The sequence below is a fragment of the Barbus barbus genome (genome assembly GCF_936440315.1).
Source record: "Barbus barbus genome assembly, chromosome: 47".
NCBI classification, from domain to species: Eukaryota; Metazoa; Chordata; class Actinopteri; order Cypriniformes; family Cyprinidae; genus Barbus; species Barbus barbus.
Genome location: NC_136725.1, coordinates 12,555,604 through 12,576,763, shown reverse-complemented (window position 1 = coordinate 12,576,763; position 21,160 = coordinate 12,555,604). Strand labels below are relative to the sequence as shown.

The following is a 21,160-nucleotide window of genomic DNA, read 5'->3' as shown; positions in this document are numbered from 1 at the left end:
TTTATGCCCTTCCTGGATTTCAGTGATTAGCCATAATTGAACAGAATCATTTAAATCTCGGAGAGGTTGTTAAAAAAATGATAAAATGAAAAATTCCTCTTCCCCCCAATCCTTTTCTGTATGCCAAACCTTTATGCATGATGATAATTACCATGTAATTACCATTCAATTATACCCTCTGCTCTCTCCGTAAGAGCTGTCAGTGTGTCCGTTAAGAGCTGATTGCCAGAGTCTGCCGTTGTGTCTCACAGGATGTGCATTTATGCTGGATTTTGGCGTCCGTCGATTTCGAATGTACCTGTGCTGTCATGTTGCAATGTATGGCGGCGGGTATGGCTTTAATATGTCACGTTCTAGAGGTTTCATTTTGAAGACTGTGTGAAATGATTTTCTTTCGGAATCAATTCAAATGGTTCCATTTCACCTGCCGGGGGGAGAATGATCTTTGACAGCACTGGCAGGGGAGGCAAGCATCAGGCTCTCGGCTCCCAGCATGCACCAGCAGTCATGTTTCCATTAAAGAGCTTTGTGTGCTCTGCCTCTGACAGTAAAACAAAGAGGAACGCCATCTATCGCGTTATAACGTCTGATTAATGTGGCTTGCTATCTTTATTGAAGTGAATTGATGTAAATGGAAGTATGGAAACGGCGTGTTATGACATGCAAGCTAAAAAGTGTTGATCACGATCGGCACTGCAGAAACACCTGCAGAAGGTTAACAGCGAGTGGAAAAACAACATCAACATTTCATTCATCTGCCAGTTGGGTCGGTGCCGCATTTAAAAAAGAAAAGGAGGAGGTGAAGAGGGTTGAGGAGCTGATAGATTTAGAGAGAATGGAGGGAGCGAGAGAATAAAGGTGAAGGTCTGAGTGACTCACACTCTATAAGTACTTATCCAGCAGCTCTGTAAAGTGGCCGACCACCTTCAGAGTAACAAGCTCATTGCCTGGCTTCTATAGCACTGAACACTCATATATATCTCATATATATCATGTGTTTCTGCAACTGTGGGCACTTTTTTTGTTCTAGGGGTTGATTTTTTATTAAAGGTTATAGATTTAAAATAGATTTCAATGCATTTTGTTCTTTTTTTTTTTTTTTGTCATGCCTTCAGCATATATTTGGTCCATTTATATATATAAATCTTAATTTACCCAGACTTTCAATCTTAAAATAGCTACAAAACTCAATCAGAAAATTGTGTGTATATAATTTTATATTTATTTATCAAGTCATTAAAGTTTATTTATTTTCCTATTGTTATATATATATATATATATATATATATATATATATATATATATATATACACAGTGCTGTGAAAATGTTTCTGCCCCCTTCCTATTTTTTTCACACTAAAAAGATTCAGATCAAACTAATTTTTATATTACACAAAGATAACCCGATTTTTCGAGTCCATTAATGCTCAAAAACCATCCAATGTGGCTGAATTAAAACAATTCTGCAAAGAAGAGTGGGCCAAAATTCCTCCACAGAGATGTGAAGGACTCATTGCCAGTTATCGCAAACGCTTGATTGCAAAGGGTGGCACAACCAGGTTTTAGATTTAGGGGCAATTACTTTTCATGTAGGGCCAGGTAGGTTTGGAGAGCTTTTTTCCCTTAATAAATGAAATTATCATTTAAAAACTGCATTTTGTTTTTACTTGCATTATCTTTGTGTAATATTAAAATGTGTTTGATTTGAAAAATTTAAAAAACAGTTAGGGGGCAAAAACCTTTTCACGGCACTGTGACCCTGGACCACAAAACCAGTCATACGTCGCTGGGTATATTTGTAGCAATAGCCAAAAATACATTGTACGTGTCAACATAATAACTGGTTTTGTGGTCCAGGGTCACATATAGTATATACACATACATAATTGATCATAAATTTTACAGTTTTACATTTCCTTTTACATACTTTTTTACATTTTCAAAGAGTGACAGATATAAGCTTTTAGTATACTTAAAAAAAAAAAAAAAAAAAAGAATTTTTTTTTGTCAGCAGTGTCAGTGAAGAGCAAGAGATGAAATATGAGACATGATGAGTGAAGCAAAATCGACAGAATTAAGTTTGTGTTTAATAAAATTCTGTGGTGGAAATACGATTTTAAATACGTTTTAAATAAGTTTAGAGGCTACACTTTATTTTAAGGTGTACATTGTAATTATACACGTAAGTTCTGAAAAATATTAATAAAAAATGTGTACTTACGATAGGGTTAGGGTTTGGTTTAGGGTTAGTTGCATATGATGTAGTTTTGCCAAATGTACTGTTATTAGTAAGTGCATGTACAAGGACACTGTTTATTAAATATTTTTATTAAAATATGTTTAAACATGCAAGATGTGATGAAAATGACATTGCAGACAAAAAAGACCTTTAAGTGCGTATATACTGTTGGAAATTGTCAACAGACAAATTACATGAGAGTGTTAGAAGTGTGTTTTAAGAGAGTCTATTTTCTAAAAGCCCACAGGGACAACACTTGAACACACACTCATAGATATTGCTCCACATGCACTCACACTCACTCTTTGGTACTATATTAGGTCCACACTGTGTGTGCAAACAGCTTTCTTGTCTCGAGGGCGTAATCCATTTGATGTTTACATCAAGTGCTATTGTGGCAGATGGGGTAAAATGTCCCTCAGGGGTGTTTATCCTCAGCTGGGAGTCCAGACTGCTGACTGACTGAGGCAGACGAGGTCTGACACCCGAGCTCCACTGCTGTCACTCTTTACAGCAAATCTGCTTGTGAGCCATTGAGATTCATCAAATATTGAATGGCCACAGTTTCCGTGCCGTGAGAAGAAGGGGTTAGGGAGAGAGAGAACGAGAGAGCAGATAAACAAAAGAGGTTGCTCCCACGGAAACGGGAGGTCAGTGAGATGGCAGGGACGGTTAACGGCGACCAAGAGGTCCAAGTGGGGTAAGTGAGCTCTCCACGAGTACAACACTTAACTGCTGATGTTTTGCTAGCGTTAGGGTGAGTTAAAAGGTCTCGGCTGGGGAAACTCAAGTCTCCGAGTGTAAGTCGTAGGCGGATGGATTAATTGATAACCTCCCGTTGAGGGGTAAACAGCAGTAATTGAGACTGTCTGTCAAGGCACTATGTAAGGAAAAGCCCAGCCATGTGTTAGGGATTTTATTAAAATGTAAAAACAAATAAACAAAAACAATACAAACATGTATTTTTACTCTTCACTTGGTCTTTCTTTTAAAAATACAGAATGAGTACGACTGACCAAAGCGACAAAAATGAAAATTCTCCACTGGACCAACAGGAACAGGTCATAGGTGTTCTTTATTTTCAATGGACCAATCAGTAAACAAATTAATAATTGTGTCACTAAGCGATTTTTTTTTTTTTTTTTTTTTGTAGCACAGTTCTCTATATTACATTATTGCCATCATCCAGTGTTGATGTTTGGCGTGTTTCAATGATTGTCATTCTATGGTATGAGTTAAGAGGAAAACCGTGCCTATACAGAGATTTGACATTGTTGCTCCTATATAGATTTGTGGTTTTGTGAAGATTTGACATTAGATGGCACTCTAAAATACTTGATTCTTATTGGTCAGAAGGAACAGATCACATAGAACACGTTTTTGCATTAAAAAACGTGAAACACAGTGAAATTAAATTGAACAGAACTTTAAAAGTTGTACTTTTATTTATTTATTCATTCTTCCCACAGCACAGAAACACAAAATGCGATGATAAAGTAGGAGACACAACATAGTAAAATTAAAGCAACGCAGTGTTTCTGCATTTTAAAAGATGAACTTCTTTTAACTTTGCTTATTGAATGTCTGAAATAGAAGCAAGACACAGCGTGCATGTTTGTATAAAAAAATAGAGCGAAACGCAGCACAGCCAAAAAGGGTAAACATTGCAGAGTCTTAAGGCATGTTTTAAAAGTTTTACTTTATTTAAACTTTCTGTGATTAAAAACGTCTGAAAAAGCAACGAGACGCAACGCACGTTTACATATAAAAACGCTTAAAAAGCAGCGCAAGTGAGCGCAAAAATGTGCTCTGTGTGAACTGTACCCAAACCCTATACTCACTCTCTTCTGTTTCATTATGGGCTGCTAAACAGGCCGTTTCATGCGAGGAAGGGAGCTGTTGTGTTACACAGGCGAAATCTGAATCCGACCAGACCCCAAACATTGCTCAGGCCTTGGCAGCGACTCCAGTACACACAGAGAGTACGTCTAAACCTGTCACTGTTAGCCAGCTGATAAATGCTTACACCGATAATATGTATAAGGTACATTAAAATTGCTGAACAGTTTGTCCTTGTGAAAATGTTCAGCACTGATATGCTAATGCTGTTTACTCAGGTGGATGATGGGAAACAATGGCCAGCACACAGGCCTAAATTTACTCTTGGCTATTCTGAGCTCTTTGTTCTGTGGTAAAAAAATTAAATATTGTAGAAATAACATGTATGTAGGCTATAGAGTGAAATACGTCTGATAGTGCTCACAGATCTTGTTGGCATAGGTGGAGTAGGCTATGTGAAGTATAATTAATTTATAATGAGTGTGTGCTTCAATAGCTATAGGAGTCACCCTTGAACTCTGTTGGTACTGCTTGAAATCTCTCCCGATCGAAGACCAAAACATAGCTCAGGTACAGTGAGAAACTCATGTTTGTCCTTAATTTGCTACTGTATCAAATATAGGGCATGCTGTAATAGATTAATCATCTGGCCTTTTTAGCTAGATAGACTCTGGGTTTGGATTTCACTGATCTGGCATGCATTCAGTATCTTGTTGCAACTATTTCAGCTGGTAGTAAATTATGTAGCTGAGTTAGCTTAGCAAAATATAACGTGTCATTGCCGTATGTGTGCACTAGATGGAGGAGTTCAGTAAATGTTTTGTTTCAGTTGCTGGCGGACAGTGAGGATCTAACACTTCTCCCTAGTGGTGAGCGTTTGCACTACCAGCGAGACCCCAGGCCTCATTTTGGAGTAGCCCACTCCTCTCGTTCTGTGTCTTTCCCTCTGTGGGACAGTGATAGGCCGAGGGAGATGAAGAGGGGAGAGGACGAGGAAGAGGAGGAGGAGAAGATCATGGAATCTGTCAGCTGTTGTCCTCACTGCCACCTTGGGCTGCCACGTGATACACTACGCTGGCATGAGGTAAGTAGACACACCACACAAGTTACGTTCAGAATGCAATGGTAGTACACTGTATACTGCAAAAATAAAGTTGTTTATATTTTGCTGCTCACGAAATACTGTACATTATAAATTGTATACTGTTTATATATTTATATTTTGCACACACAGACACACACACATTTGTTTTCCAGTAAATGAATATTTAATATAATAATTCATCCTTAATTATATAAATACAATAATTTATTATAATTAAGTTCATTTTTCATGTATTGTATAAAAAAAATCACAACACAATCATAATCATAAATGTTTAGGCTAATAATAGCATAAAATATTGTAAGAAATAAATGTTTTGTATTGTAAGAAATAAATGTTTAGTTTATTGTATTGTTATAATAATATAAGGAATAAAAAATTTATAATATACAAATTTTGTGTGCATGTTGGTTATAGGAGTGGGCGATATACCGATATGATTAACCACTAGAAATTTGTCAACCGGTACAGATTTTGGACTAACGTCTTTGGCCCTGTCCCAAATCGCACCCTAAACCCTCGTGTTCTTCCTCTGAGTCCGCATGACGTAATGCCGCTTTGACTGTCGGGTAGAAGTCTGCTGTGGAGCCCACCCCAGGGCAGGCTCGGCAGAAGTGCAGATAGATCGAGCATCCTTCTGAATGCTAAAATGACGATTGGGACACCCTACGGTCTCGTGGACTTAACGGACACGCGTACATGGCAGCCATTGTAAAGGTGCTTGCACACTGAAGGTCATTGCACACTGAGTCTGAAATTTTCGCATGTTAAAAAATAAATATGACCTCAAGTTGTGTCAATCACGTTTACACACTGCCTCCGAAACTTTAGTCCGTCAAAAAAAATTCAGATCAGGTTTGATTGATGTGTTTTCACATCCATAGCATGCATTTTGATATAGGAAAGGATGAAGAATACGAAAAATTGTTCTGTGACAACTCGGTACTTCCGCCTACCTCAACCGTGACCTTTTCCACGTAATTGCGTATTACGTGACGTCACGAACGCGCATCACAGAACAGAGCAAGGCGAGCATTTGTGCTTATAAAACTTAAACTTGTTTATTTATTTTTGAAATGACCGATCGTTTCGCTAGATAAGACCCTTATTCATCGTCTGGTATCGTTTAAAGCCCTTTGAAGCTGCACTGAAACTGTCATTTGGACCTTGAACCGTTTGGGTCCCAATGAAGTCCATTATATGGAGAAATGTTTTCATCAAAAACCTTAATTTCTTTTCGACTGAAGAAAGAAAGACATGGACATCTTGGATGACATGGGGGTGAGTAAATTATCAGCAAAAGTTTTTTAAGTGAACTAATCCTTTAAGTCCATAAGACCGCAAGTGCACATGAAGCACCATTTGGGACAGAGCCTTTATCGGTTACAGGGTCATGTGATGTTGCTGTGCTATGTGTTCACAAAAACATATTGCATGCGTTTTTAAGCATTGCGGTTTAAAACAAGATTTTTTTAATCCATTGAATTTTTGATTTTACGCCATTGAAACACAACCAGCAGTGAAAGAGAACTCATTTTGCTATGCATGCTGTCTGAGAGAAGTTATTTTTGCCGCATTATATGCCTTGAACAGTTAAATACACACGCTTGTATGTGTCAAAATGCCCTTCTTTGCGAGTATCCTCATTAACTTTTTTAATATTTAAGTCTTAAGTGAAAGCAAACAGCTGAGAAAGAAAATACATGTGTAACAGTATATCCGGGCAGCTCTTAAAGTGACAGCAGTCTAATATTCCTGTTGTCTGTCATTCATGTTAATCAAACAACAAAAGAAAGAAAATCTATCACTGCTGTTGACTAAATAACTTTTGTAACTTTAATAAGAAGAAATATATATTTAATTTACAGTGAAAAACATGCAGTATTTTTATACGTTTGATTACTTGGTTCAATGTAGCATTTCTAATTTATGATATATATACATCGTTACTGTGAAATAAAATTACTCATATTGTGATGTAAGATTTTAGTCATATTGGTTGAACCAGTTGGTTATTAGAGATAACATAAAAATAGTATAACGTGTAAAATAAATTAATTTACTTAAGAATGGTAAATTTTTCTGAATTTGCTTTCAGTGTTGTTTGATTTCTGTCTTTTTTTGTGCAGGCAAAGTGTCTGTTGTTTGATGGACAGAGAAACAGTTCATCTTAATAAAACTGAGCAACCGTCGCTCCGTCTGTTGATGGCTACCTAAAATAAGCTATGAAATTGTTGATATTTTTATGCAATGTTATTTTACCTGTTTAAGTTTTAATATATTTGTTCAGTAATATATTGTAAACAATTTAAGGACTGTGTGAAATAATAGAATTGCCTTTCAAGAATACAGTATTACTGTTCTTTGTGGTCAAGAACAGCATTCAGCTGCTTCACTGTTTTCAAGTGAAATCCAATTATTTATTCCAGCATTACACTATATGCTTTTTTCATTTGTCAGCAGTGAGGAAATTGAACCTTTCAAGAGTCATGGATTTCTTGTCTTTACTATTCACTGCGGTGCTTATTTCATTCATACTATTATATGCTTGAAATTATGCTAATGAATTATGTGCAATGTTGTCAAATAGCATTTAAGGTTGAATCAGGAATGTCAAAAATAGCATTTAAGGATGAATCAGGAATGTCAAAAATGTTTGCTAGCAGAAGAGGGAGTCTCCAGAAGAGGGAGTTGCGTATAAGACTCTCTGCATTGCATATCTAACTTACAGAAATAAACAGGAGGTAGAAGCAACATAACTGAGAGTGAGAGAACTGGTGTTTAGCCGTAAATATGGAAAATCAAATGCACTGGAAGTGGGACTAAGGTCTTAGAGGTTTGGAATGACATGAGGGTGAGTAATTAATGGCAGAATTTACATTTTTGGGTGAACTAACCCTTTAAATTGATGCAAAATCGACATTGGGATGTGCCGGATAGATGACCAGGAAAAGGCCAAACAGCTAGAAGTTCTCAACAAGTATTATTAAATGACTAATACTGAGCTCAAATGATCCAGTTACAGCAAGGGTGGAACAGTAAAGTCTCACTCAAATGTGCATTGTGGGGACTAATGTTAAATTATCCATTCTGAGGACACCACTGTCTAAATAGGAAAGGTTATCACTTGGAGATAAAAAGGATTTCAAAATGCAGGCAAATGCATGGAATTGTGGATGAAACTTTTGAAGATAAATGAAATTGTTCAGTGGGTTTGCATACATGTGCTTTTTACAACAGGGCTTTCATTAATTACCCTCATGCAAACACTTTGAGGAACTTTAAATTGCTTGACTGGACAAATTCAATTCAAGCCACCTATTCAGATCCCCCTTCCTTCTTCCTGGTGATTTAAGGTTCCTTTCCGTTGCTGAAATATACTAGTGGAAAAATGTCCTTTCACTTAGAGTGTGGTGCAATCATTGTCATGCTGGTGCTCTTATCTCCAGCCCTGGATCAGCTCTCAATAGGAATGTGTGGCCAAGTGGTGGGGTGTGAAACTGGGAAACTGTTGGCAGCATTTGAGGGACAGATCTGTGCTTCATCACTGGAACCATTCAGATTCCCCAGTCTTTACAAACTCAAAAGGTATTCTTGGACGCCTGCATGGAGCAGCACAGATAACTTAGTACCTAAAAACAGTGTCTGCATTTGAATACTAAACTGTCTGCGAGTTAGTTTTGCATGTGTGTGTAAAAACCCCCTGAAAAAAAGCTTGCATTAAGTGTGCAATTCAGCTGTTACCCAACACACACCTACATTCACACAAAAGACCACACTTGTCATGTAACCCAACAGGATCTGAAACAGTTACAAATGTATTTCATGTATTTAACAAATGGTCTGTATAAAGAGAGGTTCTCTAATTTTCAGAAAATGTTGATATTCAAGCTTTCAATTCAATCTTCCTTTCGTGATTGTACAGTTTTCTAGCTAAATAAACGAACAAACATGTTAACTACCAGCATTAAGAAAACAAATTCAAATACAAATTAGGCTACAAATTCAAAAAACTTTTTTTTTTTAAATCACAAATTTGCAATTTTAACTTAAAGAGACTAGCTACAGTTTGAGATCAAATGTTCCTTTGAAGAATAAACTTGACATAAATTAACAAACACATTTTTTTATTATTATTTATTTTAAAATAATAATGATTTGGATAACAGATTGATTGGCCGAGCTTGAACATTTTAGCAATTAAAATTTGTAACGCTTTTAAAGTATTTTATACAATGAATATGAATTAAATATATTACATAATTGTTGTACGATTTTATTTTGAATTTAGAAAATTAAGAACCTTAGACAACAGTTTATCAAACTATTCTATCTATATTGGATGTCTTTGATATCAATCCTTCTCTGATCAAACATTTGTTACTATATTTTTAACAAACCCGCTAGGGTGTGGGTGTGGTAATACAATTGGACCAATTGAATCGGCGAATGTACCTCATTAATATTACACAAGATGAGTAACACAATAAATTAAGCAAATGTTTAAAACAGACCAATGACTGAGCTCGTTGCATGACCTCTATATTAATATTCATGAGCTCCTCGCCGCCACGCCTCCGCTGTGGTCTTCCTGTGATTGTGTTGTCTGCGTCCTATTGGGCAGACTATCTTGCGCGTCGTCACACATTATAAATTTTCACTTTATGTGTAACATATTATTAAAACATGTCGTCTTTGTATAAACCGTTTTCTGTTTCGGACGGGCCGTGCAAAGATGCGATACTGAGACGAGGATGCACGCCGCTACAGCATCCTGCAGCGCTGACCCGGATTTCCTCCGCTGGCGGGGGCTCGACGCTCACTTTTACCCCAATTCCTAACATTTATCCAGGCCAGAGGAATCTAGCAGCCGCAGCAATCGGAGGGAGAAAAATCACCCATCCGTGGAAGGCTATTCTTGCGGGTAAGTGCGTATTGTGTTTGTGTTAGAAGCACACAAGCGCCAATGTTTTGATGGATCACGCTATACCCTATTATGCGCGAGACCACAACAACAGTCATGCGTGATTATGGATCAAATGTCTCCCATTTATAACCCCTCCAGTCTGCCATAACTGTGAAACTCACTGTCAGTCCATGACCTGCTTGTCTTTGCTTGGTCAACCAAATGGTAGCTTCCAGAAATCTCATGTATTGACTGAGCTGATATCAGTTTATACAGGGTTGGACGCTTAAAACGGTGTTCTAACACTAACATAAACTATTATAAATGTCCATTTAACTACTTAATCATATTCCAGTATTGTTACTTTAACAACAAACGCTTCCTTGGTTGCATTGTTCAAACATCTGTATTAAAAAAAACCAAGCATAACAAAAACATAATGACCTTGTATGAAACTGACTTGTCTTTGATGGAAGTTAAACAGCTGTATCACATAGGTTGCCTCTCATGTCAGTGAATGTATTTTATACACACTTTATTTACTGATGATATTATTTTTACCCAGGTGGCATTGCAGGAGGCATTGAGATCTGCATCACATTTCCAACAGAGTATGTGAAGACCCAGCTACAATTAGATGAAAGAGCAAATCCTCCACGGTACCGAGGCATAGGTGAGGACAACGACTGTTATTAAAAGAATAGCTCACCCCAAAATTACAATTTTCTGAAAATGTACTCTCTTTCAGGCTGTCCAGGATGTAGATGAGATGATTTCTTTGTCGGAACAGAATTGTAAAAAAATAAATCAATCACCAGAAGTTTTGATATTAAAACCACGGAATCTGGTTAAAATACAGGTCCTGAATGTATATTATTGCTTTCGCAGTGAAAAACTAGTCTTGTCCAAATCAGGAGAGAAATATGCACCGATCAAGCACTGTTTACAAGTGAAAGCAATTCTAAACAAATGCGATCGTGGATTCAGATGCAAAAACAACGGCAACAATGAATGAACAGTTTCATTGGAGGAAGTGTTATAATGGATTATAGACTGATATTTTGGCCAGAAGCATGGATTTGTGTCTTACAAACACGTAGCTTTACACTTCACAAAAACATTAATTGATGGACTGGAGATGCTTTTATCAGCTGTTTGAACTCTCATTCTTACAACACCCATTCACTGCAGAGGATCCATTGGTGAGCAAGTGATGTGATGCTAAATTGATGAATAAACAAACTCATCTACTCAACTTGAATTCATTTTTCAGTAATTTTTTATTTTTGGGTGAACTATTTCTTTAACTAAATGAATGAACAGTGTGAATGTGTAAAAAAAAAAAAATGCATACATTTTTTTTGTGTGCAGGCGACTGTGTTAAGCTGACGGTGCAGGATCATGGGTTGAGAGGTCTATACAGAGGACTTAGTTCACTGCTTTATGGATCCATCCCGAAATCTGCAGTACGGTAAGAAACTTTGGTGTTAAGTGTTTAAGCTTAAATAGTGTCTTTGTTGCTGACACACTTCATTTTGACATTATTGCAGGTTTGGGACATTTGAGGTTCTTAGTAACCCGATGAGGGATGCCACAGGTCGGCTTGACAATAAAGGAAGTTTGCTGTGTGGGCTTGGAGCGGGAATTGCAGAGGCGGTGTTGGTGGTCTGTCCAATGGAGACGGTCAAGGTAGGACTGTTACTGGTTGTTTTAGCTGTACTTCAAGATAATGCATCAGGTTAAAGGGAAAGCTCACGACCAGTTGGTCCCCACTGACTTGCATAGTGTTTTTTTCCCCCCATACTATGGAAGTCATTGGGGACCAGCAAATTAAGGTGAACTATCCCTTTAACTAGTCCTAACTAGTACTAATGTACATTCTCTCTCAAAATATGTCCTGTTTGTATAATTTTAGGTGAAGTTCATTCATGACCAGTGCTCTCTGAGGCCACGCTATCGAGGGTTCTTCCATGGTGTACGGGAAATAATTAGAGATCAAGGTACTAAAATGAAATCACTACAACTTACTTATTCATAGAAACGGTAGGAGATGGACACCTCATAGAAAATTGAATGGAAGTAATAGCATCGATCAACATGTGGGCGACAAAATGAAGAAAAAAACAAACAATAAAAAAACAAGATTTTGTGAATAATTAAATATAAAATGAATAATAAAATAGAAGATAAAAAACAAAACAGTTGTTTTTAAAAATAAAATATTAAATAAATCAATGAAGTAAAATATAAAATAAAAAAAATAAATAAATAGCTAAAATATAAAAGAAAAGAAAATTTTAAAAGAAATAATCGTGCCTAATAATATATTTATTCTGTGTTTATAGGTGTCCGAGGGACGTATCAAGGACTGACTGCTACACTTTTGAAGCAGGGTAGCAACCAGGCTATACGCTTTTATGTTATGAACTTGTTGCGCAACTGGTACAAAGGTGAGGATGAGATAACTGTCCTTCATTTAACAGTAATACTTTGAAATGAATTTTCAATATTGCCGTTCAACAAAATGATCATCTTGGCTTTTTCTTCAGGCGATGATCCCAGACGTGACATGCATCCGCTAGTTACAGCATTGTTTGGAGCAACAGCCGGGGCGGCGAGTGTTTTTGGGAACACACCACTTGATGTGGTGAAGACTCGAATGCAGGTCAACAGAGACTGATGCTTATTATTTATTAAATAATTAAAATTAATATATTTATTCATTTTTAAAGAAAATGTCATTAAATACCACTTGTAGATATATTTTATTATTAATTTTTTTTTTTTAGGGTTTGGAGGCTCATCGCTACAAGAGCACATTAGATTGTGCATTCCAGATTTTGAAGAATGAAGGGCCTCAAGCGTATGTTTTTTTTCTTCATGATTATTTCCTTTTGGACACCCTTTTGTTTTCTTAAGCCTTAAAGGGATAGTTCATCCAAAAATGAAAATTCTGTAATTTACGCACTCTTGAGCTGTTCCAAATATGTATGAATTTTTAACCAACGAATTTCTGGTCTCCATTGACTTGCATATTATTTGAAAAATACTGCGCAAGTCAATGGAGACCAACGACTGTCTGGTTACCCACATTCTTCACAATACCTTTCAACTTGAGAGTGAGTAAATGATGACAGTATTTTCTTGATTGCATGAATTCCAACCTCTCCTTTTTTCACTTTGCATCACAGGTTCTACAAAGGCACGGTTCCACGACTGGGCAGAGTGTGTCTAGACGTGGCCATTGTCTTTGTTCTCTACGAGGAGGTTGTAAAGCTACTGAACAACGTCTGGAGAACAGACTGAAGACGGACCAGGGTGCAGAACTGATCGAGACGGACTGAACTATCCAAACACAGTTGGCCACGTCAGTCAAGTCTAAAGATCCAGACTTGAACCGTGACCTCTGGCCTAGAGGATTTAAACCATCCATCTGTGTCTGTATAGTTGAAGCCAAGAGCTTGAGCCACGAGAAGGAACATGTAGCTTACGGTGTATTTATTGACGCACAAAAATATTGATCCATGAGCAAGCCTTTCATCAGTTTGCACTTCAGTAAAATCGTGCAAGTGTCTTCTCACCACCATGCTTTTATATAGGTTGTCGTGAGACAGTCTACTTATGTGGCATGAAATGTAATCGCACAACCAAGTATGCAGAAGTATCAACGTAATGCACATGTTCTTTTGTCCTAGTTTACATGTGAAGCTCTGAAAATGTGCTTTTCTAAGAAGTCAAATGTATCGTGATGTTGTCGTAAGTCTCAAAACTAATAGAGGCTCAGACATTTGTGATACTCGATATAAAACTTGCATGTTGAGTGCAATCATGAAGACCAGGGCATTCTAGCTTGATGTTTTATGTTTTTTTATACAATGGAAATAGCAGCTTTTTTTTTAGTTGCGCAATTTAAGCTTCTTTGTTATTAACACAAGCATTTCCCACAAAGGTTGCTTATTCTGTACTAACTACGCTACTTTTGTGTTCGTGTCTGATATGCAAGTAGTGCTTCTTCACAACCAATTCAACACAGATTCAATAAACCAAATAGGTTCAGTTTCCCGTCCCTGTGACCTTGAGTAGCCAATATTGATCAATTGATCCAAACTCTTTGAATTCCGCCTTAAGACTCTTCACGTCATATATGTGCTGTGCGATAACAACAAACTGCCTTTGATGCTCTACAGTTGTTCATTCAAGATAAGAAAGCCACACAACACGGGTCACATAAAAATCCTTTTACTGCTTGTTAAATGAGAAAACGTCTCTGCTGACGTAGTACGGTCCACTGTGACGACGCTGGTTATCTCTCGGCGCTGGAACAGACCTAGTTAATGCTGCCTGTATCACGGCACTAGGGATTAAGTTAATTACAAAGAATGTGAGAAAGATTACAAAGATTAGACCGGGTCAGTTCGCCTGCACTTCCACAGGGCAATTACTCTTTTGGGGCAAAAAAGGCAGCGTTTTATCTTCCCGCTATCTGGCCCAACAACATCAGAGAGCATTAGATGTCAGCTATTGTGAAGCTGTCGAAGCGGTTTCATTGGACAAATAGGCTAAGGCTTAATGCTCCGACACTGCTCTCCACCATGCTGTGGGGTGATGCTTCGAGACGCCTGATTGGCTGTTGCATGTAGAGCCAGGGGCTGCTGGTTTCTCCGGGTTACTTCCTCCATCTAAAAGGAACAGAAGATAAGACATGCCCGGTGTTCCTACCAGGTGGTGTGGCACACTGCATTGTGCGTGTGTGAAAATAAATAATCTGAACAGGATGTAGGGTCACTTACATTCTTAAACACTTGTCTTTTCCACCGCTGGCCACTCTCTGTCCGTCGGGACTCCAGTCAACTGCAAAAACCTGAGCAATGAAAGAAAAGTAGATTAGTGGTGTTTGTCCAGGCAAAAACCACGGCTGTGCTGTGTGTGCTAAAGTGGTTGCTTAGTGGCTCGTCAAAATTCATTTGTAAATGTTGTAAGTTACTGGTTAACTATTTTATAAAGATATGGTTAACAAATATATATATATTATACACACACGTGTATATTTATGTATATATTCCCTTGTATGCTGAGGTTTTAAATATCCATGATAATCCTAATATTTAATAAAAAAAAGTCATTTTAAAATTTATGTAGGTCAGTGCTGTTATTGTTCACTAAAACTAATGGTAAAAAAAAAAAAAAAAGAAAACATTGAAATTTTAGAATCATTTTAGAAGTGTTACCTTTTGGTTAGTGCAACTAACCAAAATAGAAAAATATATTTTATTATTAATTTATTTCTACAAAATAGAAATAAATAAAAGCTATATAGAAACAAAACAATAAAATGTCAAAAGCCCATAACAAAAACATTTAAGCTGAAATAAAAAAATAAAAAAAACATTTAAAAACTGAAATTCAAATTAAAGCCAATATAAAAGTATTCATTTTAAATGGATAAATTAAATTTTAAAAATAAAAAATTAGAAATGCTGCCTAGGCAACTACAATATATAAAGTTGAAGTACAAAAATTCCTAAAACAAACAAATAAATTAAAGCTATATAAACACAAAAATTCTAATGAAATTTAAACGAAGCTGATAAAATCTTAATTTTAGATGAAAAAAATAAAATAAGTAGAAATGTGACAAATATGACAAAAGCACATAAAATTACTAAAAAAAAAAAAAAAAAAAAAATTATATATATATAAACTAAAATAAATATTATAAATAATATAGAAATGCTACCAAAATAACTGATGTAGGTGTACTGAAAAAGCGAAGTCATTCTAAAGCTCTGGCACTGGAGTAAGACTAGTCTCTGAACTAAATCCATTCAGTGTCCCACCTCATCAGCGTGGCCAGGCAGATCTGCGTTCAGTTTGCCCTTCTTGATGTCCCACACCTTCAGAGTGCTGTCACTACTGCCACTGACCAACAGACGGCTATCTGCCGACCACGCCACCTGGTACACTGGCCCCACATGACCGCGAAGTGAGGTCAGGTACCTGGAAAAACAACAAAAAGGCGTCCTTTAAAAACACTTTCATGAACTCAGAGAAAACATATTGACGTTATATTTCAAGAAACTCTCTGGATTGTTGCCATGCGCAGACAAGCAAAATATGCCAGCGCTGGTGTGATTTGAGTGCCCTCTAGTGTACCTTGCTGGAAGTACACTATGGGTCTGTCACTATGAATCCATTTAATTCTAAATACAAACACTAATGTAGAATCTGGGTATTCATAGCATATAGAATATTTGCATACTATGCACACACTTTACATACTATATACTAATATTAATACAGAAATATAGTACTGCACACATATTATAGAAATATGGTAGTATGCTATTCTCAACATAACCAAATCAATCAAGGATCCATGACCATGCTGCTTACTTTCCTGTCTTTCCATCCCAGATTTTTATAGACTTATCAAAGGAAGCGCTGGCGATCAGCCGTGTGTCCGGTGAGAACAGCACCTCATTGACCAGCGCTTGGTGACCTGTCAAACGGGCCACTGGTTTCTTCTCCTCTGCTGGGTTCCATAAGAACATTGTGAAATCATCTGATCCTGACACCAGCCTCTCATGACCTTCACCCTTAAGAAGACCAAATGTTCAGGTTTATACATAAATTCTTTCTCTTACAGCTTGAAACTGTATATAGACTGGTCTCACTCACTCTGACGCTGTTGTAGCGCTTCAAAGCCTTTTCTTTGATCTCTTCCACTGTGGAAAGCAGAAATGTTTATATTTATAAAATGATCCATATTACATCTTCTGCAGTTCACAAGTTTGGGGTTAGTAAGGTATGTGTGTATATATATATATATATATATATATATATATTTTTTTTTTTAAAGAAATTAATATTTATTCAGCAAGAATGCTCAAAAGAGAGAGTTAATACAATTATATTGTTACAAAAGATTTCTACTTCAAATAAATGCTGTTCCTTTGAGCTTTCTATTCATAAAAGTGATAAAATTTTTGCGTTTTTCTACAAAACTATTAAGCAGAACAACTGTTTTCTGTGGAATTTTTATCTCATAATTCAGACTTTTTTGGAGCAATTCTGAATCGATAATTCTCAGAATTATGAGACATACAATCAGATTTGTGAGATAAAAACTGAGAATTACATCTTTTTTTCCTCTGAATTCTGAGTTTATAATTCAGCTTTTTGTTACCGCCACAGAATAAAAACATTTTTTAAATAATTGTGACTTTTTATCTCAGATCTGACTGTTTTCCTCACAATTTTGAGTTCATATCTTACAATTCTTACTTTCTTTCCTTCCTGAAAAAAAGTCTGAATTGTGAGATTAAATTTCATTCATGTTTTTCATTTTTATGTCCAGTGGCGGAAACAAGCTTCCATAGTTTTCAACATTAATAATAATAATAATAATAATAAGGAAAGTTTCTTGAAAAACGAATCAACATATTAGAATGATTTCTGAAGGACTATTCGTGTAAGATATAAACTCAAAATTGCATAAAAACAGAAGTGTGAGATAAAAAGTCAATTATTTTTTACATTTTTTTTATTCTGTGGTGGAAACAAAGAAGAGAAAAAAAAGGCAATTCTGACTTTATATCTCACAAATCTGACACTGAAGACTGGAGTAATGATGCTGAAAATTCAGATTTTCATCACAGGAATAGGTTACTTTGTAAAATATATTAAAATAAAAAAGTCATTTTAAATTGTAATTATATTAAATGATATTACTGTTTTTAAAGTATTTTTGGTCAAATAAATGCAGCCTTGGCAACCCCAAACCTTTGAACAGTAGTGTAGTGTAAAATAATTAATCAACTGCAGGCGTTGAAACATACATGATCCAGTGAGATCCTGAGGGTTTATGGTTGCAGTAGCAGGCTCAAACGCTCCTGTGCGCAGAACATAGTCAGTGCTGAGGGCCAGCGTGTTGACCCAGTGAGCGTGACCTTGCAGTGTACGGCACTGAACCCCCTACAGCACAGACCAGAACAGATATTCACACCATCATTCAGTCAAACACCCTAGTAAAGATAGTTTCAATTTATATTTAATCCATCAAGAGGGGACACATCTTACGTCTTTGGCTCTCCAGACTTTAATGGTTCTGTCCTGAGATGAGGTGTACAGGAGATCATCACCTCCCCATTTTACACACGTCACAGACTGTGTGTGTCCGGTCAGGATCTTATCACAGCGGCCCAAAACCGTATCCCAGATCCGAATCGAACAGTCTTTACTGGTGCTAGCCAAATATCGACACTCTGGGTTCCTGTGATGGAGAGAAAACTGCTGATTAATTGTCATGTTCTTTTATTATTTGATTATGCTCAGAATTATAACTGAATTAAAGGTAACACTTTTTAACAAGGTTCCATTAACAAACTAACAATGAATAATTCTAAAAGCATTTATTAATCAGTTGACATTATTTAACAGACCTGAGCTAATATGAACTAACAATGAACTGCTGTTTATTAACTAACATTACAAAAGATGAATAAATACTGTAATAAATTAATTGTTCATTGTTAGTTAATGCATTAACTAACAATAACTAAATGGACATTATTGACTTTGTGTTACCTAATTAAACAATTATTAAATGATAATATTAGTAATAATTATTAGTAACAATTATAATAAAATTAAGTACAAAAACAAAAAATAAGCAAACAAATTATTTGAATTTATAACAAATTTGATCATGAATTCCTTGTAGAGCTAAAATGAATTCACTGTAGAGCTAAAATTAACAGATATAAAACATAATTTGATTACCAGAAAATATATATATTTTTTAAACTCACAGGTGAAGAGGTTCCCAGCACAGCCAGGTGATCCACTTCATATGTCCCATCAAGGGCTTTCCAATCTGACTTCCTGTGATCGGATCCCACAAAAAGATCTGCAAAGATCACAGACGATATAAAACAATATGTTACACCTAAAGAAAGTCTTGTACACTGGAATAGCTGTGATTTATAATAAACGTGATATGCTCACCTGACTGTTTTTGCACCCTGATGCTAGTTTCTTGCCATCTGGAGACCAAGCAATGGACAAAACCCAATGTGTGTGTCCTAATAAAACATGATGGACAAAATGTCAGATGCATGGTTTAACTTACAGATGTCCTGTATTTTATATCCCTGAGTGAAAAACTGACCCCTAGCAGTGTGGTGTGGCGTTTCTGTGCTCAGATCCCAAAACCTCACTGTCGTGTCCCCAGATCCACTGGCAAGATATCTGAGTAACATCCCAAAAGCTTTATTTGAATGCATGCAGCCTGATTTGTTATATATTTATCTGTATTCATATAAATTAACATGTACTGTCACCGTGTAATCCACTTACTTTCCTGTAGGGCTAAAAGCCACAGAGATGACGGCCTCTGTGTGGCCCTCCAAAGAGCTGGTGCACCGAGCCACGGCCCGCACACGAAACACGGCCTGCGGCTGGTACACAACCGGCAGCACCTGCTCAGTCTCTAGGCCCAACGTCTGCACACAGGAGCCCAAGGACGACACCACCTCTGCATCCTTCACGAAGAACAGGAATGGCACAGGCTCCTCCTGCAAACAGACAAAAAGATCAGGGTTATGAAACAATACAATCTGCAGTAAATCATAACCTGCATCATTCATAACCAGCCTCTAGTCATTCAATTAATTTTTTTTAAGGAAAGTTTTGTGAATTATACACGTTACTGAACAAGGTTTACTGATGTAACGGGTAATTGACAAATAACAAAGTCATTTGTTTTTTTCAACATCAAGATTATAGGTTGAAATGTGGAAGATGTGGAAATGGGAAATTGTATCTTTTATGTGCTGTCATCATTTCTTTTGTGCTTTTCACCGCTTTAAACATTTTTAAGTGTTTTGCAATTCACTCAGATAGTTCTAAGAAACTATATTCCAAGTAACCAATATATTATGTAATAAAACCTAATTAAAAGTACATTATTGTACTTTTAGATTATTGTACTTTTTTACATTATTGGTGTTTTAGATATAGTATGTCACACTGCTGTCACATCATGTCAACTACTCAGATATATATATGAACAACACATGAGGATAAAGTAATTTAATACTTTACAGAACTAGGTATACATTACTGTTTTGGGTCAGTGAGATGTTTTGAGAATGTTTTACTTTTATTTAAAACAGGTGCATTATGTACATCAAAACTGATAGTAAAGACATTTACAATGTTACCAAAGATTTCGATTTCAGATAAATGCAGTCTGAAAGTCCTGAAAAAATGTATCACAACTGTTTCCAAAATTGATAATACGAAAGGTTTATTGAGCTCCAAATCAAAATATCAGAATGATTTTTCAAGGATCGTGTGACACTCAAGACTGGAGTAATGATGCTGAAAAAGATCACAGGAATAAATTACACTTAAGAGTTATATTCAAATAGAAAACTGTCATTTTAAATTGTAACATTATTTCCACAATATTATTGTTTTACTGTATACATGATCAAATAAATGCAGTCTTGGTGAGCAAAACAATAAAAAATCTTACCGACCCCAAACTTCTGAACGGTAGATATATGCATTACATATATGCATACAATGTTTCAGATTTATCATAAAAGTATGGTTCTAAAAGAATAGATGACATGTACCATACTCCAATACATCATGGGCTCTAACAGCTGGATGAAGTACATACGCCAGTCCATCATTCCTACCTTCTGTAAGAGTGCGTTACAGACCAGCTGCAGTTTGTCCGGACAGATGTCCAGCGGCACATCGAAGGGGGATCCCAGCACCTCACCGCTCTCATCCTGGAGCTGGATCAACACGCGCTCCGCGTCCACGCTCATCTTTCTCTTCAAACGAGAAACGCATTGAAGTATACACTACCAGCACAAGCTATTTTCAACCAAATTTCTGTCAGTAAGACATTATAAATCAACAAGAATTCCATATCTACACAGAATACGAGACTGTCCACATAGTAAAAACAGAAATACCTGTCGTTATTGATAACAGCACACTCCACGCGAGCAACGTGATGTATTTTGGACGCACACAAACTGCGTGTGCGTGA

At 36.5% G+C, this 21,160-nt stretch overlaps 2 protein-coding genes and 1 long non-coding RNA gene across 3 annotated transcripts; 2 read left to right on the top strand and 1 right to left on the bottom strand.

Moving 5' to 3' along the window:
* The first annotated feature begins 7,899 nt into the window (after positions 1–7,899).
* LOC306866165 lies at positions 7,900–20,636 on the top strand. The gene is made up of 4 exons (XR_013783928.1): positions 7,900–8,037; positions 8,633–8,771; positions 16,504–16,707; positions 19,457–20,636. It is a non-coding gene; the product is annotated as an uncharacterized lncRNA (long non-coding RNA).
* Positions 9,771–14,147, top strand: LOC306866164 (tricarboxylate transport protein A, mitochondrial). Its single transcript, XM_079411230.1, has 9 exons — positions 9,771–10,107; positions 10,655–10,762; positions 11,461–11,560; positions 11,640–11,778; positions 12,005–12,089; positions 12,435–12,539; positions 12,639–12,754; positions 12,879–12,952; positions 13,281–14,147. The coding sequence occupies exons 1-9, from the start codon at positions 9,870–9,872 to the stop codon at positions 13,393–13,395; spliced, it is 1,080 nt and encodes a 359-aa protein (XP_079267356.1). The 5' UTR covers positions 9,771–9,869; the 3' UTR covers positions 13,396–14,147.
* LOC306866163 (notchless protein homolog 1-like) lies at positions 13,960–21,156 on the bottom strand. The gene is made up of 13 exons (XM_079411229.1): positions 21,084–21,156; positions 20,799–20,939; positions 19,447–19,664; positions 19,259–19,338; positions 19,096–19,172; positions 18,900–18,997; positions 18,169–18,361; positions 17,928–18,063; positions 16,768–16,814; positions 16,483–16,685; positions 15,927–16,086; positions 14,880–14,950; positions 13,960–14,768 (listed from the first exon to the last, which is right to left on the bottom strand). The coding sequence occupies exons 2-13, from the start codon at positions 20,931–20,933 to the stop codon at positions 14,756–14,758; spliced, it is 1,431 nt and encodes a 476-aa protein (XP_079267355.1). The 5' UTR covers positions 20,934–20,939; positions 21,084–21,156; the 3' UTR covers positions 13,960–14,755.
* Between the last annotated feature and the right edge of the window lie 4 nt (positions 21,157–21,160).

Excerpts from the sequence above, each read along its gene's own strand:
- LOC306866164 (XM_079411230.1), top strand. The coding sequence starts at position 9,870 with ATGTCGTCTTTGTATAAACCGTTTTCTGTTTCGGACGGGCCGTGCAAA. Across the intron at positions 10,763-11,460 it reads TCCACGGTACCGAGGCATAG|GCGACTGTGTTAAGCTGACG; the intron begins GTGAGGACAACG and ends TTTTGTGTGCAG. Across the intron at positions 11,779-12,004 it reads GTCCAATGGAGACGGTCAAG|GTGAAGTTCATTCATGACCA; the intron begins GTAGGACTGTTA and ends GTATAATTTTAG.
- LOC306866163 (XM_079411229.1), bottom strand. The coding sequence starts at position 20,933 with ATGAGCGTGGACGCGGAGCGCGTGTTGATCCAGCTCCAGGATGAGAGC. Across the intron at positions 19,173-19,258 it reads GCCACACCACACTGCTAGGG|GACACACACATTGGGTTTTG; the intron begins GTCAGTTTTTCA and ends ATGTTTTATTAG. Across the intron at positions 18,064-18,168 it reads AAGTCTGGAGAGCCAAAGAC|GGGGTTCAGTGCCGTACACT; the intron begins GTAAGATGTGTC and ends TCTGTGCTGTAG.